Genomic DNA, 16,468 nt, shown 5'->3' on the forward strand with positions numbered 1-16,468 from the left:
CTGACCGACGTCTGGGTGCATTCTCACATAAGGAAGTTATAAGTGCATTTCATAACTGAGGTTGCTGTTATTCACTATTTTACGTTACATTACCATCTGCAAACCCTATGACATATAAATACTGCAGTATAATGGCTAGCTGAAGAAAGAAGACAAGAGACTATACCATTCACTGTAAGGCCTTGTGTTTCTGCTACGCGCAAAGGACTGCATTACACCGCAGGGGAGGGGAGCTATTGAGTAATTACACTGTGTTGTATTGTTCTAATAGCATTGCATAGTGTGCTGCAGGTTTACTGTGTCTGCACGGCCGTGCTGGAAGTGGGAAGGTGATCAGTGTCAAGGCATTACCACCCTGAGCATTAGTCCCACTTGGAGACGTGTCTGCACGCTCCATTTCTTCAGTGTGTGTCAAAGTGACCATTTGGTAATATCTTTATTGCAACTGTTTTGATTTGTACATTTGAGAGGTGTCTCTCCATTTAACTAAGTCTCTTTTCAGGAAACTACTCATATTATTTAATTACAATTGTGTGTGTGAGACCTTTTACTGAAAGCAACGGATACCCAGATAATAATAGAGGTACAATACATGTATGTTGCTATTGTTGGGTTGTTCCTTATTATTGGGCTTCACACCAACACTGTTACACCGCTGTGTCAAGCAGGTTGAGTCAATTTATTGGGGGTGGAAAAGCAGAGTACAGGCCCAATTACCAGCAGCTCCTTCGGGGGTAAGTGCTACACACACAACCATCTCTAGGGTTTACAGAGAATGGTCCAAAAAAGAGGAAATATCCAGTGAGCAGCAGTTGTGTGAACAAAAATGCCTTGTTAAAGTCAGAGGTCAGAGGAGAATGGCAGACTGGTTTGAGATGATAGAAAGGCAACAGTAACTCAAATAACCACTCGTTACAACAAGATATGCAGAATACCACCTCTGAACACAACACATCGAACCTTGAAGCAGACAAGCTACAGCAGCAGAAGACCACACCGGGTGCAACTCCTGGCAGCTAAGAACACAATCAGGCCTACAGCAGAAATGTAAAAATTGCTCTATTCCATAAAGTGTATACAGGTGCAAGCATTCAAATGGATAAAGTGTTATATTTATTGATTTGTAACCACTTAACCAGACCTAAACCCTATTGAGCATCTGTGGGGCATCCTCAAAACAGAAGGTGGAGGAGCACAAGGTCTCTAACATCCACCAGCTCCGTGATGTCGTCATGGAGGAGTGGAAGTGGACTCCAGTGGCAACCTGTGAAGCTCTGGTGAACTCCATGCTCAAGAGGGTTAAGGCAGTGTTGGAAAATAATGGTGGCCACACACAATATTGACACTTTGGGCCCAATTTTGAAATTTTCATTTAGGGGTTTACTCCCTTTTGTTGCCAGCGATTTAGACATTAATAGCGGAGTGTTGAGTTATTTTGAGGCGACTGCAAATATACACTGTTATACAAGCTGTACACTGACTACTTTACATTGTAGCAAAGTGTCCTTTCTTCAGTGTTGTCACATGAAAAATAGGATTTTTTACTTACCGTAAAAATCTGTTTATCTGAGTTAATTGACAGACACAGCCTTCTTTATTTATAACGATAGGGTTATATCGCCTCTGCAGGGCCGTCCTCATTTTCTCATTGACAGACACAGCCTTCTTTATTTAGAATGATAGGAACGTCCCAAAGCAGTGCTAACATGAGAGGTGGGAAAACAAAAATCCCAAGGCTAATACAAGAGCCAACCAGGTAACAGGAACTTCACCCAGGACAAGCTGGAACCCAACCTTAACGAAAACCCTTCAAGAGGGAATAGACCCTCTAAACAGCGGCCTGAAAAAAAGAAAACTTGCGGCCAAAATAGGCATCCGCAGATGCCAAACCATCTGGGATATGAAGGATCCGAAGCCCCCAAAACACATCCTGGCCAGATAAAGCCAATTCCTTGGGATGTGCTGACCAGGAACACAAGAAGCCAAACCAATGTCCTTATTCAAATGGAAATCCAAGGACAGAACTATGTAAAAAAGGACGAAGCACCACCTTAACATGGGTAAGGTGAACAAGATAACTCCACCATTCACGACATCCTGCGAGTAGAGGTGATAGTCACCAAGAGGCCACCTTCCAAGAGTAAGCAGTGGAACCTCCCGAATATTTTAAGAAAAAGATAGAGAGGCCTTTGGGGAACCGAAAACACCAAGTTCAGATCCCACGGCGGTGGAAGAAATCACCCCGGTGGAAACAGACGTCTAACCTCTAGAACAAAAAGGCACGCACCAGGGAGTGCGAGACCAGGAGACGCTGAAGAAGACCGCCCAGGCTGACACCTGGCCCTCTATGGTACTCAAGGCCTATTCCTGCTCATCCCCCCGTAAATGGATGTAGGAAAACTGAGCCACCTAAAAGGAAAAAAGACAAATCTGATGAAACTCGGCCCAGAGAAAGGCCCACCCCGTGGCCCAACCCTAGCCAACTGAGGTATCCGTCTGACAACATTCCATTCCTGGAATGCGTTAGTCGGAAAGGGCCGGAACTAGATGTTCTGCCCACCGGAGGAGGATACTGGCCTCAGCCAGGGTCGCCAACAGCCTTTTTGGCCCACCCTGGTGAGGGACATAAGCCACCGCTGTTGCCTTGTCCGACTGGATCTGTACTAGGATATTACACGGTAGTCCGGATTCCATCGATGTCCAATGACCCCGAGCCGAGCTCAGTCCCAGGATGACTCCCCACTGAAGAACCGGAGAACGAATCCCCCCAGACTAGGGAACCTCTGGTTTCCTGACCCAGCCGAATCCGATTGTTTCAGAGACCTTGGGTATTTGTCCCATTATGCCAGGATCTCCCAGAAGGGAGCCTACATGGAACTGTGCAAATGACCTTGCCTCAAAAAAGGGTAGATACCATCAGACCCAACACCCACATGTAGATCTGCAGAGGAGCCCACCTGCCGGATCCCAGGACTAGGGATCCCAGCAGGGAACTAAGTCCTTACCCCTGACTAGGCAGAAAAAAACTGAATACCTAGAGCAGGGAGGGGGTTATATACTGACGACAGCCCATGGGAGTGGCCAAGTGTTTTTTTTTGTTCTGCCTAGTCCTACTCCTGCGAAGGTGAAATAACCCTATTGTTATAAAGAAGGCTGTGTCTGTCAATGAACGAATCAGAAAGATGTGTTTGTATAGCGTGAAAGATGCTAAACTGAGTAACTAGATACCTAACATGTCATGCTTTAAAATTGCGCACGCTCTTGAAATGGTGACAAACTATGGTACTTAATTTCCATAGGCGACGCTTTAAAAAACTTTACAGGTTACTTGTTTAGAGTTACAGAGGTCTAGTGCTAGAATTATTGCTCTCGCTCTAACGATCGCTGCGATACCCTTACATGTGTGGTTTGAACACCACTTATATAAGCGAGCACGACATGCGTATGCGTTCGCTTCTGCGTGCGAGCACGGAGGGATGGGGCGCTTTAAATTTTTCTTATTTTCTTTACTTTTTATTTTTACACTTTCCCTTTATTTTTTGGATTATTTTAATTTCTATTACAAGGAATGTAAACATCCCATGTAATAGAAATAAGCATGACAGGTCCTCTTTATTGAGAGATCTGGGGTCAAAGACCCTAGATCTCTCATTTACCTTTAAAGCGGTAGTAGTTTTTTTTTTTGCAGCCTGCAAGGCAATGTCATAATGTGCTAGTATGCATAGCATACTAGCACATTACGTAAAACTTACCTTTAGAACTAAGCCTTCCAGCGCTTCATTGTCACCTCTAAAGACGCTTCAATCTTCACCCGGTTGGGAGCGGCCATTTACGGCACGGAACTCTGAACGGTAACATCACTGGCTGCATGTACAGTAAATATCTTGTAAATGGTGCACGTTTAGGAGATATTTACAGGACCTATAGGTAAGCCTATAGTATCTATAGGTTTACCTATAGGTATAATTATGCATTGGAGTTTACTCTCACTTTAACCACCTCCCGTATAGGAAAAAGACAGCTGCGGAATGGTTTAATTGTTCTGGGACAATGTCATACGATCCCCGGGACACAGCGCATCCCCAATCTCAATAAAGAGCTGATGACACAGCTCTTTACCCATGTGATCAGCTGTCTCCAATCACAGCTGATTATATGTAAAACAAAGAAATGCTGGTCAGTACTCATCACTGATGCCAATCAGTGATGCCTTTCAGTGCCTGCTCATCAGTGCCCATAAGTGCCACCTATCAGTTCCGCTTATCAGTACTGCACATCAGTGCTGCATATTAGTGCCTCCTCATCAGTGCCATCTCATCAGTACCGCCTCATCACTGCAGCCACATCAGCGAAGCAGTATTAAAATGGTTAAAAGCAAAATAAAAACATTTTGACAAAAAAATTAATTTCTTTATGCCCAAGAACCGGAAGTGACGTCAAAGGTCACTCCATTCCTCCAAAGGCATAGAGCCAAGTGGGGGCCATCTTGCCCTCACACGACTTCCTGCCTAGCAATCATCCGCATCAGATCGCTTCTGGGTTTACCGACGGCTCCTGTAAACCCTGCAAATCTGCCACTAGGATCACTTATCGGACACTGAATAAAATGATACCGGGGTTATGGCAGACAACCCTATTTAACCTCAAAGTAATGATGTATACTGCATATACTGTGGGCGGTCGGAAAGTGGTTAATAGAGATTTACTTATGTTTACTACTAAAACATGTTGAGTTAAAATAATAATAATAAAAAAAAATGTTTAAAGAGTAACTCCACTTTTGTTTTGAAAAAACATTCCCTTCTGGGTGATCTATGTACATAGCAAGGATTTTAACAAACTGTTGCGGATTCCTACCTTTTGTTATTCTGAAGAAATCACGGTTTGTTCCTCTGTGCCCCTGTGCTAAGTGAGTCTAATGGGAGTGGTTTTATAATTATCAACCAGCTGCTGCAGCTGTAGAGCAGGGTCTGCATCCCTTTAGGGTACTTTCACACTGGGGCAGAGGTGCAATGGCGGTAAAGCGCCGCTAGTTGTAGCGGCGCTTTTCGGCTGCTAGTGGGGCGCTTAAGAAAGGGTTTAAAGCGCCCGTGTTGCGGCGCTGCCGAAGCACTTTGCAGACGCCTCGGCAGTGCTGCCCATTCATTTCAATGGGCAGGGCGTTTTGGGATCGGTGTATACACTGCTTGCACATAGCCCCAAAGTTGCCGCTTGAAGGACTTTTTTTCCGGTCCCGCTAGCACACCACCCCAGTGTAAAAAGAACTAAAAATGTAGTTTTGTTCCCTGAGCCGCTTAGTTATCACTTTTGCCTTATGACAAGGTGCTCCATCATTCTGGAAAAGGTGTTGTTCGTCATGAAACTGTTCTTGGATGGTTGGGAGAAGTTGCACTCGGAGGATGTTTTTGCACCATTCTTTATTCATGGCTGTGCTCTTAGGCAAAATTGTGAGTGAGCCCAATTCCTTGGCTGGGAAGCAACCCCACACATGAATGGTCTCAGAATGCTTTACTGTTGGCATGACGCAGGACTGATGGTAGTGCTCACCTTTTCATCTCCGGATAAGGTTTTTTTCCGGCTGCCCCAAACAATCGGAAAGGGGATTCATCAGAGAAAATGACTTTACCCCAGTCCTCAGCAGTCCAATCCCTGTACCTTTTGCAGGATAATCAGTCTGTCCCTGTTTTTCTTAGAGAGAAGTGGCATCTTTGCTGCCCTTCTTGACACCAGGCCGTCTTCCAAAAGTCTTCGCCTCACTGTGCGCACAGATGCACTCACACCTGCCTACTGCGATTCCAGATTAGGCTCTGCACTGATCAGTGCCCTGATCCCGCGGCTGAATCAACTGTAGGAGACGGTTTCTGGCACTTGCTGGACTTTCTTAGGTGCCCTAAAGACTTCTTCACAAGTGCAGTGGAAATGTTTTAAGTTCATTTTCATGGCAAAGAGGGACTTTGCAATTAATTGCAATTAATCTGATCACTCTTCATAACATTCTGGCGAATATGCAAATTGCCATCATAAAAACTGAGGTAGCAGACTTTGTGAAAATTTATATTTGTGTCATTCTCAAAACTTTTGACCACGGCTGTAGATGCACATTTTTTTGCTGGTAAAAAATGTGCATGTTAATTTTTTTTAAACAGTAGCTTGCAAAGTTTGGTGCTTGCAATCAGCAAATCGTGGGTGCGATTTCAGGCTTTTCCCTCCAGCTTTCAGCACGTTCAGTTTTCATGCTGACTCGGGCTTTCACACTGGGGAGGCATGAGAGGCGATTTTCAGGCGCTATTTTTAGCGCTAATGTAGATACTTGCCAGCACACCAAGGATCAGCACAGGGTGGCATTCAAACGGTTTAGTTTATTGCATGATCACAACACAAAGAGGTGCAACATTTCGGAGTCACGCAGGACCCCTTAGTCAGGCATGTGATAAATGTGAAAATAACAGTGGAGAGAATTTAAGTAACCATCAACCAATCAAAAATCAAGAAAAAAAAAAAAAAAAAAAAAAATCAAGAAAAAACAAAACTCCTCCCCATCAGAGAGGTATGACATCACAAATCCCACCAGAAAAGACTCAAAAATTAGCATAATAAAAGGATAGCATGTTTAAAACAGATCACCAAACATATGTAAATTAGGGGTGAAAAAGCTACTGACATTTCCTGTATTTGGCACCTGTATATTGGCACTAGTGCAGGGAAGCATACATTCTATTAAGCCGGCAATCACCAATCGTGCACGCGCGATGTGGTGGCGGTAACCAGGCAACAGGTTGATTGATTTTTAAAATTTACAGGTTTACAGATTTTTTTCTTGATTTTTGCTTGGTTGATTACTTAAATTCTCTCCACTGTTATTTTCACATTTACCATATGCCTGACGAAGGGGTCCTGCTTGACTCCGAGACGTTGCACCTCTGTGTTGTGATCATGCAATAAACTAAACCGTTTGGACGCCACCCTGTGTGGATCCTTGGTGTGCTGGCAAGTATCTACATTGTGACTTGAACCAGTATCCAGGTGGTTGTTGCTACAGCACCCAACCTTTAGAGCTTATACCAGGAACGTGTGTGATGGGAATATGAAACATTTTTAGTGCTAAAACGCCTTAAAAGCACCTTAGTGTGAAAGGGGTCTTGGACATGATTTCCTATTGGGAGTATCTTTGTTGCAGGGGATGCCATAAATCAGACTTGTATCTTAGTGTAGACTTCTGGGAAAATCAGTGAGCCAATCACACAAGCAGGAAATGATGTTTCTGTGGGGCATCCTGTACAAATTCTGTGTACAGAACACCTCCAGGTAGCCATATTGCATTGCATTTAGAGAAAATATCAGCAGCTGCAGACTGAAAAAGAAAGGTAATTTTTAATTACAATTGTATATGCCATATTTTTTTATATGCTATTTTTTTCCCATGAAAGTGGAGTTACCCTTTAAGGAATAAGTGCACTTATCAATCTGCTTACTGTCAATTCTGCTCACAAGCTCTTCCAATGCCTTTACATTTTTCTGAATTCCAGGCTGAGCAAAGGTGTAGTTATCCTTAAAAACAAAACATAAGACAAGGAATAAACTACTGTTGTTACAACTAGATAAACATCCACCATTTACCCCATCTACAAATGATACCTCCATTTCACCTGCTCAGCAACAAGGTTTTCTTTTGAAATCATGGTTTTGTCCTTAACCTTACATGGGTTATAATCTTCTGGTGGAGGAGAAAAAGGCACACTGATACATATAAACAAAAAGATATCATAATCGACAACAAAGCTGAGAAAGATGGATATCTAGTGCTCTGGATGACAGAAATGTATCAGCAGGAAACAATCTGATAACTTAAAGGATAAGTTCACCTTTTACTAAAATAATTTTGGGTGCATGGCCAGGAAACTCCCCAGACCTTAATCCCATTGAGAACTTGTGGTCAATCCTCAAGAGGCGGGTGAACAAAAAAACAAAAAAAAAAACAAATTCTGACCAACTGCAAGTATTGATTATGCAAGAATGGGCTGCCATTAGTCAGGATTTGGCCCAGAAGTAGATTGGCAGCATGCCAGGGCGAATTGTAGAGGTGTATTGACTCTTTGCATAAACTTAATGTAATTGTCAAAAAAGCCTTTGACACTTAAGAAATGTTTGTAATTATACTTCAGTATAACCATAGTAACATCTGACAAAAAGATCTAAAAACACTAAAGCAGCAGATTTCATTCTCAAAACTTTTGGTCATGGCTGTATAATGGTTTCTTTCTTATTTGTATTGTTTTGCACATGCTGGAGCTGCTGATCCCTGTAGTCCTCCGGCCACGGCTCTAGCCAATGTGCTATATATGTAGCGCCTTATGGTAATGCTCCCCTAGGCCTGTAGGAGGAGCTTGATGCTCTGAGTGAGTAGCCTTGATCTTTCTCACGTCTGGTCCTCCCATTCTTCCGGTGAGGTCACTTCTGCCATGTGTTCCATGCTGGTTAGCGTGGCTTTCCGGGGCTCCTCCAGGCTCCCAAGCTGGCCATCTCCTCTTACAGCAGCTGGAAATGATGCCAGATGTTCTGCAGGATGGATTTAGGACATCAACAGACTCTGTACCAGAAGAGCATATTTTCTATTTACCTCTTAAAAGTTTTAATAACAATGGATTAAAAATACTTACAACTGGGATACTACACTTAGCTGGCGCATCCTTCCCCTTTGTTCTCTTTAACATTGGTTTATACAGAGCGGGTTACAACTCTGAGGATAGCAGCCATAGGTGGTCGTGTGCTTCCCCTTATTAGGTCTCCTCTACCACGGAACAGAGACATTCATGGATTGCTTTTAAACCTGATTATTTATTAGACATTTATTGCTGGCTGGACTATATAATCTCTGTGCGACAAAATCTATTTTCCTTTTACTACTAACAGCTGCCACCACCCTAAGTGGGTGAGAGGAATTCCTAAGGGGCAATATATGAGAAATAGGTGGAATTGTTCAGATATGAAGGACTGAGGAAAAAGCTAAAGTCCTCACAGACAAATTTCTGGTCAAGGGATATAAAAAGGAGGATCTAGAATGTATGAAAGATCTATTAGGTACATTAAAGCGGAGCTCCGCCCAAAAGTGTAAGCTCTGCTCATCTGCCTCCCCACCTCCTGTGCCAAATTTGGCACCTTTCGGGGTGGGGGAGAACGGGTACCTGTCCCCACTTCAGGGAGACCTCGCTGTGGTGAGATCACTCGGAAGTTCGGCCAACCTCCTCCTTCCCCTGCGGCCAAGCCATTCAGAAGTGCAGCACGCTTTGCTCATGAGCAGTAGGGAAACAGCTGTGAAGCCGCAAGGCTTCACTGCCGGTTTCCCTTAGAAGCAATGGCGGCGGCAACATCCGAGAGCCAATGTAAGAATCGGCTGGGGTGCGGACATTGACATTGCGGGATCTCTGGACAGGTAAGTGTCCTAATATTAAAAGTCAGCAGCTACAGGATTTGTAGCTGCTGACATTAATGTTTTTCTGAAGGAGGCTGGACCTCCTCTTTAATTTTTGAAAAATGTTGGAGGAAAAGGCGATTTGCCCACAGGATTTTGGCTTGGCTTTTCTCACAGGATTTTACAGGCAATACAAATCTTTAGAGAAGATTATTAAATATTGGCCCATATTAGAGAGGAATCATGCATTGAAATCAGCGTTACTTGATAGGCCAAAATGTATTTACAGAAGAGCCCCAGGTCGCAATTTAAATCCAACCATAAAGGCAAATGTTATAATATAAGAGAGTTTATAACATGTGCTAGTTCACATGTAGCCTATGTACTGGAATGTCCATGGAGGTTACAGTACGTGGGAATAACCACCAGAAAACGGTTAGGATCAAGGAACAAATGAAAAATATACGCAAAGGCTATGAGAAACCATGACTCAGGACATTTTTAGCTTTTTCATAAGAAAGATCCAAGTCTGCTCACTTTGCATGGGATAGATAGGGTCCAACCACATTGGAGAGGGTCCAACCTTTTTTTCTTTCTTATTCTTTCCTTTCTCTCCTATTGCCCTTACTTTTTCACCCTATTTCTCCTTTATGCTGCACTGTCCTCCACTCTGCGCACGGGGGGCCGCTCTGCGTCCTATTGGACGCAGTCGGCCCGCCTACCTTCTGGCAGTCTGTTGGCATGGTTACCATGCCGACGGACACGCCAGTTCTGCGCCGTGAGGCTCCGGAGCGGGACAGCATCACCTACGTCACGACGGCTTCGTCTAGCACGGAGCCTCGTGTCGGAGACACGCCCACGTCAGCCTTGATAGGACGTTTTCCACCTAGGGGTGTGCCTGGGGGGTGGCGCCCCTGCACTCGGGGGGCATCCATCCGGATGCTGCATGTCTTTTCGTCCTCTGACCGCCCATCATTTAGGCCATCCAATCACCAACCCTCCTCCACCCCAGCCAGTTATATTTAACCTTCTAAGCCTTAATACTGACAGCGGCTTTCTGACACTCCATAGATGAACGCTGAGGAAGGACAGACAGGTAGGTAAACTTCTCTACCTTGACGATAGGATGCCTTATTGTTTGATTCAATAGGTGCACTCTTTGCTCACACATCGACACATTCTGTCATTTCTTTTTTATGCTCCATACCTTTAGATGACCCCTTGGTGATATACTATGTGGGAACATCACGCTACCTACAAACAAATTGGGGACTAACACTATTGGTTCGCCCTCTCCTCCCTGGCTTGATGGTCTTGGAGTCTGTGATTCCATACTCTGGAAGCTAAACCTTGGAGGTATGTTTCTGAAGCCTATAATCACCTATGATTGGTATTATTTGTTATGGAGCCTTGTTCAAAATGATCAAACGATACCAGGCACCTGCTCTGAAAATCAATTACTAAATGTAATTTTATTTGTATTTCAGTGACCCTGGGTCTATGACCAGTTAGTCCCTTTTCAAGGGCCCTGGCATATCCCATTCTCTAGAGGTGACTGTGCTTCTTTCGGGGGTGCCCTTTGTGGAATCACTGCAGCCTTTTTGGTGTCTCCTGCCCACCCTGGGATTCAGCCCTTGCGCTATACGCCAGTATCCTGCCCTTCTTCTGTACCTTTTTCTGTTCTTTGGTCCTGGGCCCCTGTGGAGCTGTGGGGGGACGAATTATTCTTATTGGATGCTGAGAATGTCCTGGAAACCTCTATGCAAACTTGAGCGGTCAGTATTTGTACACACACGCTAAATGCACAAATGTTGTAGTTATACCATTGTAGATGATTCATATGATATAAATTCTATACTCACTGTTGATATTGATGAAGATGCTTCAATTTCTGTTCACTTATTAGAGTTCTGCTTTGTAACTTTTTAGATGAAAAACTCATCTTGACCATTTGTCGTTCCCCTGAAGAAGAGGTCAACCCCATTTTTGCCTCGAAACGTCGGGTCACATGGTTATTGTTGTTCAATCAACTCTATCCTTACAATTGGTCATTGTTCCATTATATATATATATATATATATATATATATATATATATATATATATATATATATATATATATATATAATTTTCCTCATTTGTATGCATCCATTTTATTTATGTATCTATGTTAGGCCATGATGATCCTTTTTAATATTCTCCTTAATAAACAAAAAATTTTTAACAAACCTTTATTACTTTTGTACTTCTACTGGTAGTGACCCTCCTCAAAGTCCCATAAGAGGAGCTACACTCCTCGTGAGTATGTTTCTGTTTTGTAACTTTAAACCAGCGGTCTCACAAAATGAGACATGCTGGATATATGAATTGGAAAAGCACATCCTACATGGAATGAATATAGACACTAACCTGAACTGTTTCATAGTAGATTTTTAGTTTATCTGGTGCTAGATTTATTTTATCTTATTGTTATTAGATTTTATATTTCAGTATTTTTTGTAATTTGATTAATTCCTAAATTTAGGATATAGTAGGGTTTTATTAGGAGAATATGTTATATATGGATAAAGTAATTTGGTGAATAACCACAAGATGGCGATAAAGAGTAGAACCCTATAAAATTTGTTTTTTATATGATGTTATATAGAATTTATGCAGTTATTGTGAAGAGTCACTTGGGAGTCAGTTTAGTAGAAATTAAGGAGTTTATACATTTACTAATAAAAAGCGATAGAGTATATAAGGTAGAGTATATAAGGTAGAGTGAGTGGCGCTTGACCATGCCTCCTGATAATGACCAAGCAGTTATGAAACACGTGCGCATAGGGCGGGGCAGGTCTTTGGTCTACAAGCCGCGGATTAGAGAAAAAACATTCAGGAACAACCACAATTGAAAGCGCTGATCGGGACAGTCTTGAAAGGACAATCAAATAATTAAAACGTTCAATGAGATAAAAGCATGTGCCGATTTAATAATAACATATGATTGGATGAACAATTATCTAGACATCTCCTTGCATAGATGGAACAACTGCAAAGCATGCTCCTCACTGTGACAGTACCTTAACCACTTCAATAAAGGGCACTTATACACCTTCCTGCCCAGACCAATTTTCAGCTTTCAGCACTGTCGCACTTTGAATGACAATTGCGCGGTCATACAACACTGTACCCAAACTAAATTTTTATCATTTTGTTCCCACAAATAGAGCTTTCTTTGGGTGGTATTTGATCACCTCTGGGATTTTTATTTTCTGCTAAACAAATTAAAAAAAGACTGAAAATTTTGAAAAAAATGTTTTTTTTTGTTTCTGTTACAAAACTTAGTAAATAAGTACGTTTTCTCCTTCACTGATGGGGCTGCACTGACGGGCACTGATAAGGCGGCACTGATGGGCACCGATGAGGTGGCACCAATATGCGGCACTGAAGGGTACACATAGGTGACACTGACAGGTGGCATGGATGGACACTGATCGGCGACATGGATGGGCACTGATGTACAGTAATTGATGGTACGGATGGATGCCAATCAGTGCCAAACTATGCCTGCCAATCAGTGATGCCCATTATGGGCACTGATTGGCATCCCTGGTGGTCTAGGGTGGCATACCTGGTGGTCCAGTGTGAGCATCCTTGGTGGAGCTGCACTGATAATCAGCACAGACCCCCCTTGTGAAAGGAGCAGCCGATCGGCTTTCTACTCACGTCTGACAGACGCAAGTGAGGAAGAGCCGATCAATGGCTCTTCCTGTTTACACTGTGATTAGCCGTTAATGGACACGGCTGATCACGTGGTAAAGAGTCTCTATCAGAGACTCTTTACCTAGATCGGTATTGCGGTGTGTCAGACTGACACACCACCGATCGCCGCGATGGGCGCGCGGCAGCTGTTCTCTTGCTGGACATCATGACGGCCGATCAGGATATTGAAACCACTTTGCCGCTGTCATTCTACTATATGGTGGGCGGCAAGTGGTTAAGCAACAGTCAGTGATGGACGGGCTTTGTGGGGCAGTGCTGTGATGGCAAAACCTTCATGTGTTCTCAGATGTCACTAGAAAGAGGGAAGCCAGCGTGTGCAGAGCCGAGTGGACAGTGTGGAGCCTCGATCGGATCCCCAATGTTGTTTGGCGGAATGATGCGGTAGCCAGGAAGCAAAGGAGGGACCGAGAGGCAGCCCTAGCAGCCATCGACCGGAGCTGGTGGACGGGAATGTTATGTCATACGATCAGGGAACGCAGGTCCAAAACGCAGCTTGGAGCACAACAGGTGGAGAACAAGCTGAGGAGAGTAGAGAGGGAAGATAGCTGTCGCCTTCACTGCGCGTACTGGGGCATGGCCCTTCTAAGACAAGGGAATACAATAAAAATAAGTAGGATGGACAAGAAACAATGGATAAAATATGAATTAAATGTCTCAATTAAGATAAAAAAAAATATTTTATATATATATATATATATATATATATATATATATATATATATATTTATTTATTTATAATTTTTAAAACAGCTTACCTGTAAAATCCTTTTATTCGAAGTACATCAGGGGACACAGAGCCATAGTAGTTACTATGTGGGTTATAGGCCACCTTCAGGTTATGGACAGTGGCACGCCCTAAGACAAAAAAGTGCACACTCTATATAACCCCTCCCACTACTGGGAGTACCTCAGTTTTGTAGCAAAGCAATACATGTGTATACCAAGAAGGGAGGGACCTCTGTGTCCCCTGATGTACTTCAAAGAAAAGGATTTTACAGGTAAGCTGTTTTAAAAATCCTATTTTCTTTTCATACATCGGGGACACAGAGCCATAGTAGTTACTATGTGGGATGTCCCATAGCAATGCCAACTGAGGGGAGGGAGACAACAAAAGTAGGGAACCAAGAGACTAGAGGACTTATACTGCAGCCTGCAGTACACTGCGCCCAAAGGCGATATCCTCATGACCTTTTACATCTACTTGATAGAATCTGGTAAATGTATGGATTGAAGACCAAGTTGTGGCCTTGAAGATCTAAACCATGGAAGCTTGGTGATGAACTGCCCAAGAAGCACTAACAGCCCTGGTGGAGTGCGCTTTAATATAAAAAGGAGGAATTTTCCTTATTAAACCATAAGCTTGAACAATCACTTGACGAATCCATTTAGAAATGGTAGATTTCGACGCCTCTTTTAGGACCGTCTGGCAACACAAACAAAACATCTGTTTTACGAATTTGAGCAGTCGTTTTTAAATAGACCTTGACTGCTCTCACCACATCAAGAGAATGTAGTGACTTTTCTTCCACAGAACGAGGTTCTGGAAAAAAATGAAGGCAGAACAATATCCTGGTTTAAATGAAAACCTGACACTACCTTCAATAAGAAATTAGGATGAGGCCGCAATACAACATTATCCTTATGAATAATCAAATATGACTCTTTACAGGAAAGAGCAGCCAACTCTGATACTCTCCTTGCAGAAGATATAGCAACCAAGAAAACTATTTCCCTCGTCAAGAGGATAAAGTGAATATCTTGAATCGGATCAAAAGGCTGTTTTTGTAAAGCTGACAGGGCTAAATTTAAGTCCCAAGGGTTCAGGGGTGACTTAACTGGGGGATTAATCCGCGTTACCCCCTGGATAAGGTTATGAACCAGAGAGTGTGAAGCAAGTGGTTATTGAAAAAACGCAGATAAGGCCGACACCTGGCCCTTGATCGTGCTCAAGGCCAGCTTCATTACTGATCCCATCTGTAGGAACTCAAGGATCCTACCTATGATATATTTCCTGGGTTGCCAACCCTTGAATTCACACCAGGAGACATATGCCTTCCAGACTCTATAATATAGGATTCTGGAGGCCGGCTTCCTAGCATTAACCAAGGTAGAAACTACTAAAGCTGACAGCCCACGGTCCTTTAGAATGTGGGTCTCAATAGCCAAACCATTAAATTTAGTGTTTGTAAGGTAGGATGGAACACTGGACCTTGCGAGAGAAGGTCTGGCCACAGGGGCAGGGTCCAAGGGTCCCCTACCGCCATCCTTATGATCTCGGCAAACCAAATCTCCTGGGCCACCAGAATCACCTCCTTTCCCTCTTGCTTGATCCTGCGTAGCAGACGCGGAAGCAGCAGAACGCATAGATCAGTAAAAAACTGATCCCATGGAAAGAACAAGGTTCTGTTCCGTATGCCATTGGATCCCTTGTCCTTGAAACAAAGTTGTCGATCTTGTTGTTGAACCTGGATGCAAACAGATCCACGACCGAAACTCCCCATTTTTGGCATATTGACAGAAAGATGTCGGGGTGAAAGGACCATTCTCCAGGGAACAATTGTTGGCGACTCAAGTAGTCCGCCTGCCAATTCCCCATCCCTGGAATGAAAACTGCTGATAGGCAAGGGATGTTGTTTTCTGCCCAAGACAGAATATGATTCACCTCTCTCTGGGCCGCACAACTTCTCGTGCCCCCTTGGTGATTGATATAAGCCACAGCTGTGGCATTGTCGGATTGGATCCTGACAGGATAATTCCGTAGTCTGAGCATCCAGGCCTTTAGGGCCAGGAGTACTGCCCGAATTTCTAGAATACTGATGGGCAAGCTCAACTCTGATTTGGACCACTTCCCTTGGACAGACGCTTCTTCCAGGACTGCTCCCCAGCCCAAAAGGCTGGCATTTGTTGTTACTACTTTCCAGGTAATCGGTAGAAAGGATTTTTTTTTTTTTGAAGATTTTTGGATATTAACCAATTAAGGCTCTGACGCACTTTGGCGGATAAACGCATCGGGGAAGTCCAGAGTTTGGACCTTCTTGTTCCAAGTTGACAGGATACTGTTTTGCAGCAGTCTTGAATGAAACTGCGCATAAGGAACGGCCTCTAAAGAAGACACCATTTTTACCAATAAACCCATGCAATGATGAATAGGATTCTTCTTTGTTTTGACCAACCAAATCAGTTCCTTTAAGGAACCGATTTTTTCCTGGGGCAAAAATACCCTTTTCTGGACTGTATCTATGATCAGCCCTAAGTACTGCAATCTCCTTGATGGTTTTAAGGAGGATTTTTCTAG

At 43.4% G+C, this 16,468-nt stretch overlaps 1 protein-coding gene across 5 annotated transcripts in view; it reads right to left on the minus strand.

The window, feature by feature from the left end:
• TBC1D22B (TBC1 domain family member 22B) overlaps nt 1-16,468 on the minus strand; it is a 551,506-nt gene that overhangs the window by 108,130 nt on the left and 426,908 nt on the right. For 4 of the 5 annotated variants that reach the window (XM_073615872.1, XM_073615870.1, XM_073615871.1 and 1 more), the window contains one exon: nt 7,473-7,548. The exons of the other annotated variant lie outside the window; for it this stretch is intronic. In XM_073615872.1, the coding sequence (XP_073471973.1) occupies nt 7,473-7,548 (76 nt within the window). The remainder of the gene's footprint in view (nt 1-7,472; nt 7,549-16,468) is intronic. 5 annotated transcript variants of the gene reach the window in all.

This window comes from Aquarana catesbeiana, linkage group LG02 (assembly GCF_042186555.1).
Source record: "Aquarana catesbeiana isolate 2022-GZ linkage group LG02, ASM4218655v1, whole genome shotgun sequence".
Taxonomy (NCBI): domain Eukaryota; kingdom Metazoa; phylum Chordata; class Amphibia; order Anura; family Ranidae; genus Aquarana; species Aquarana catesbeiana.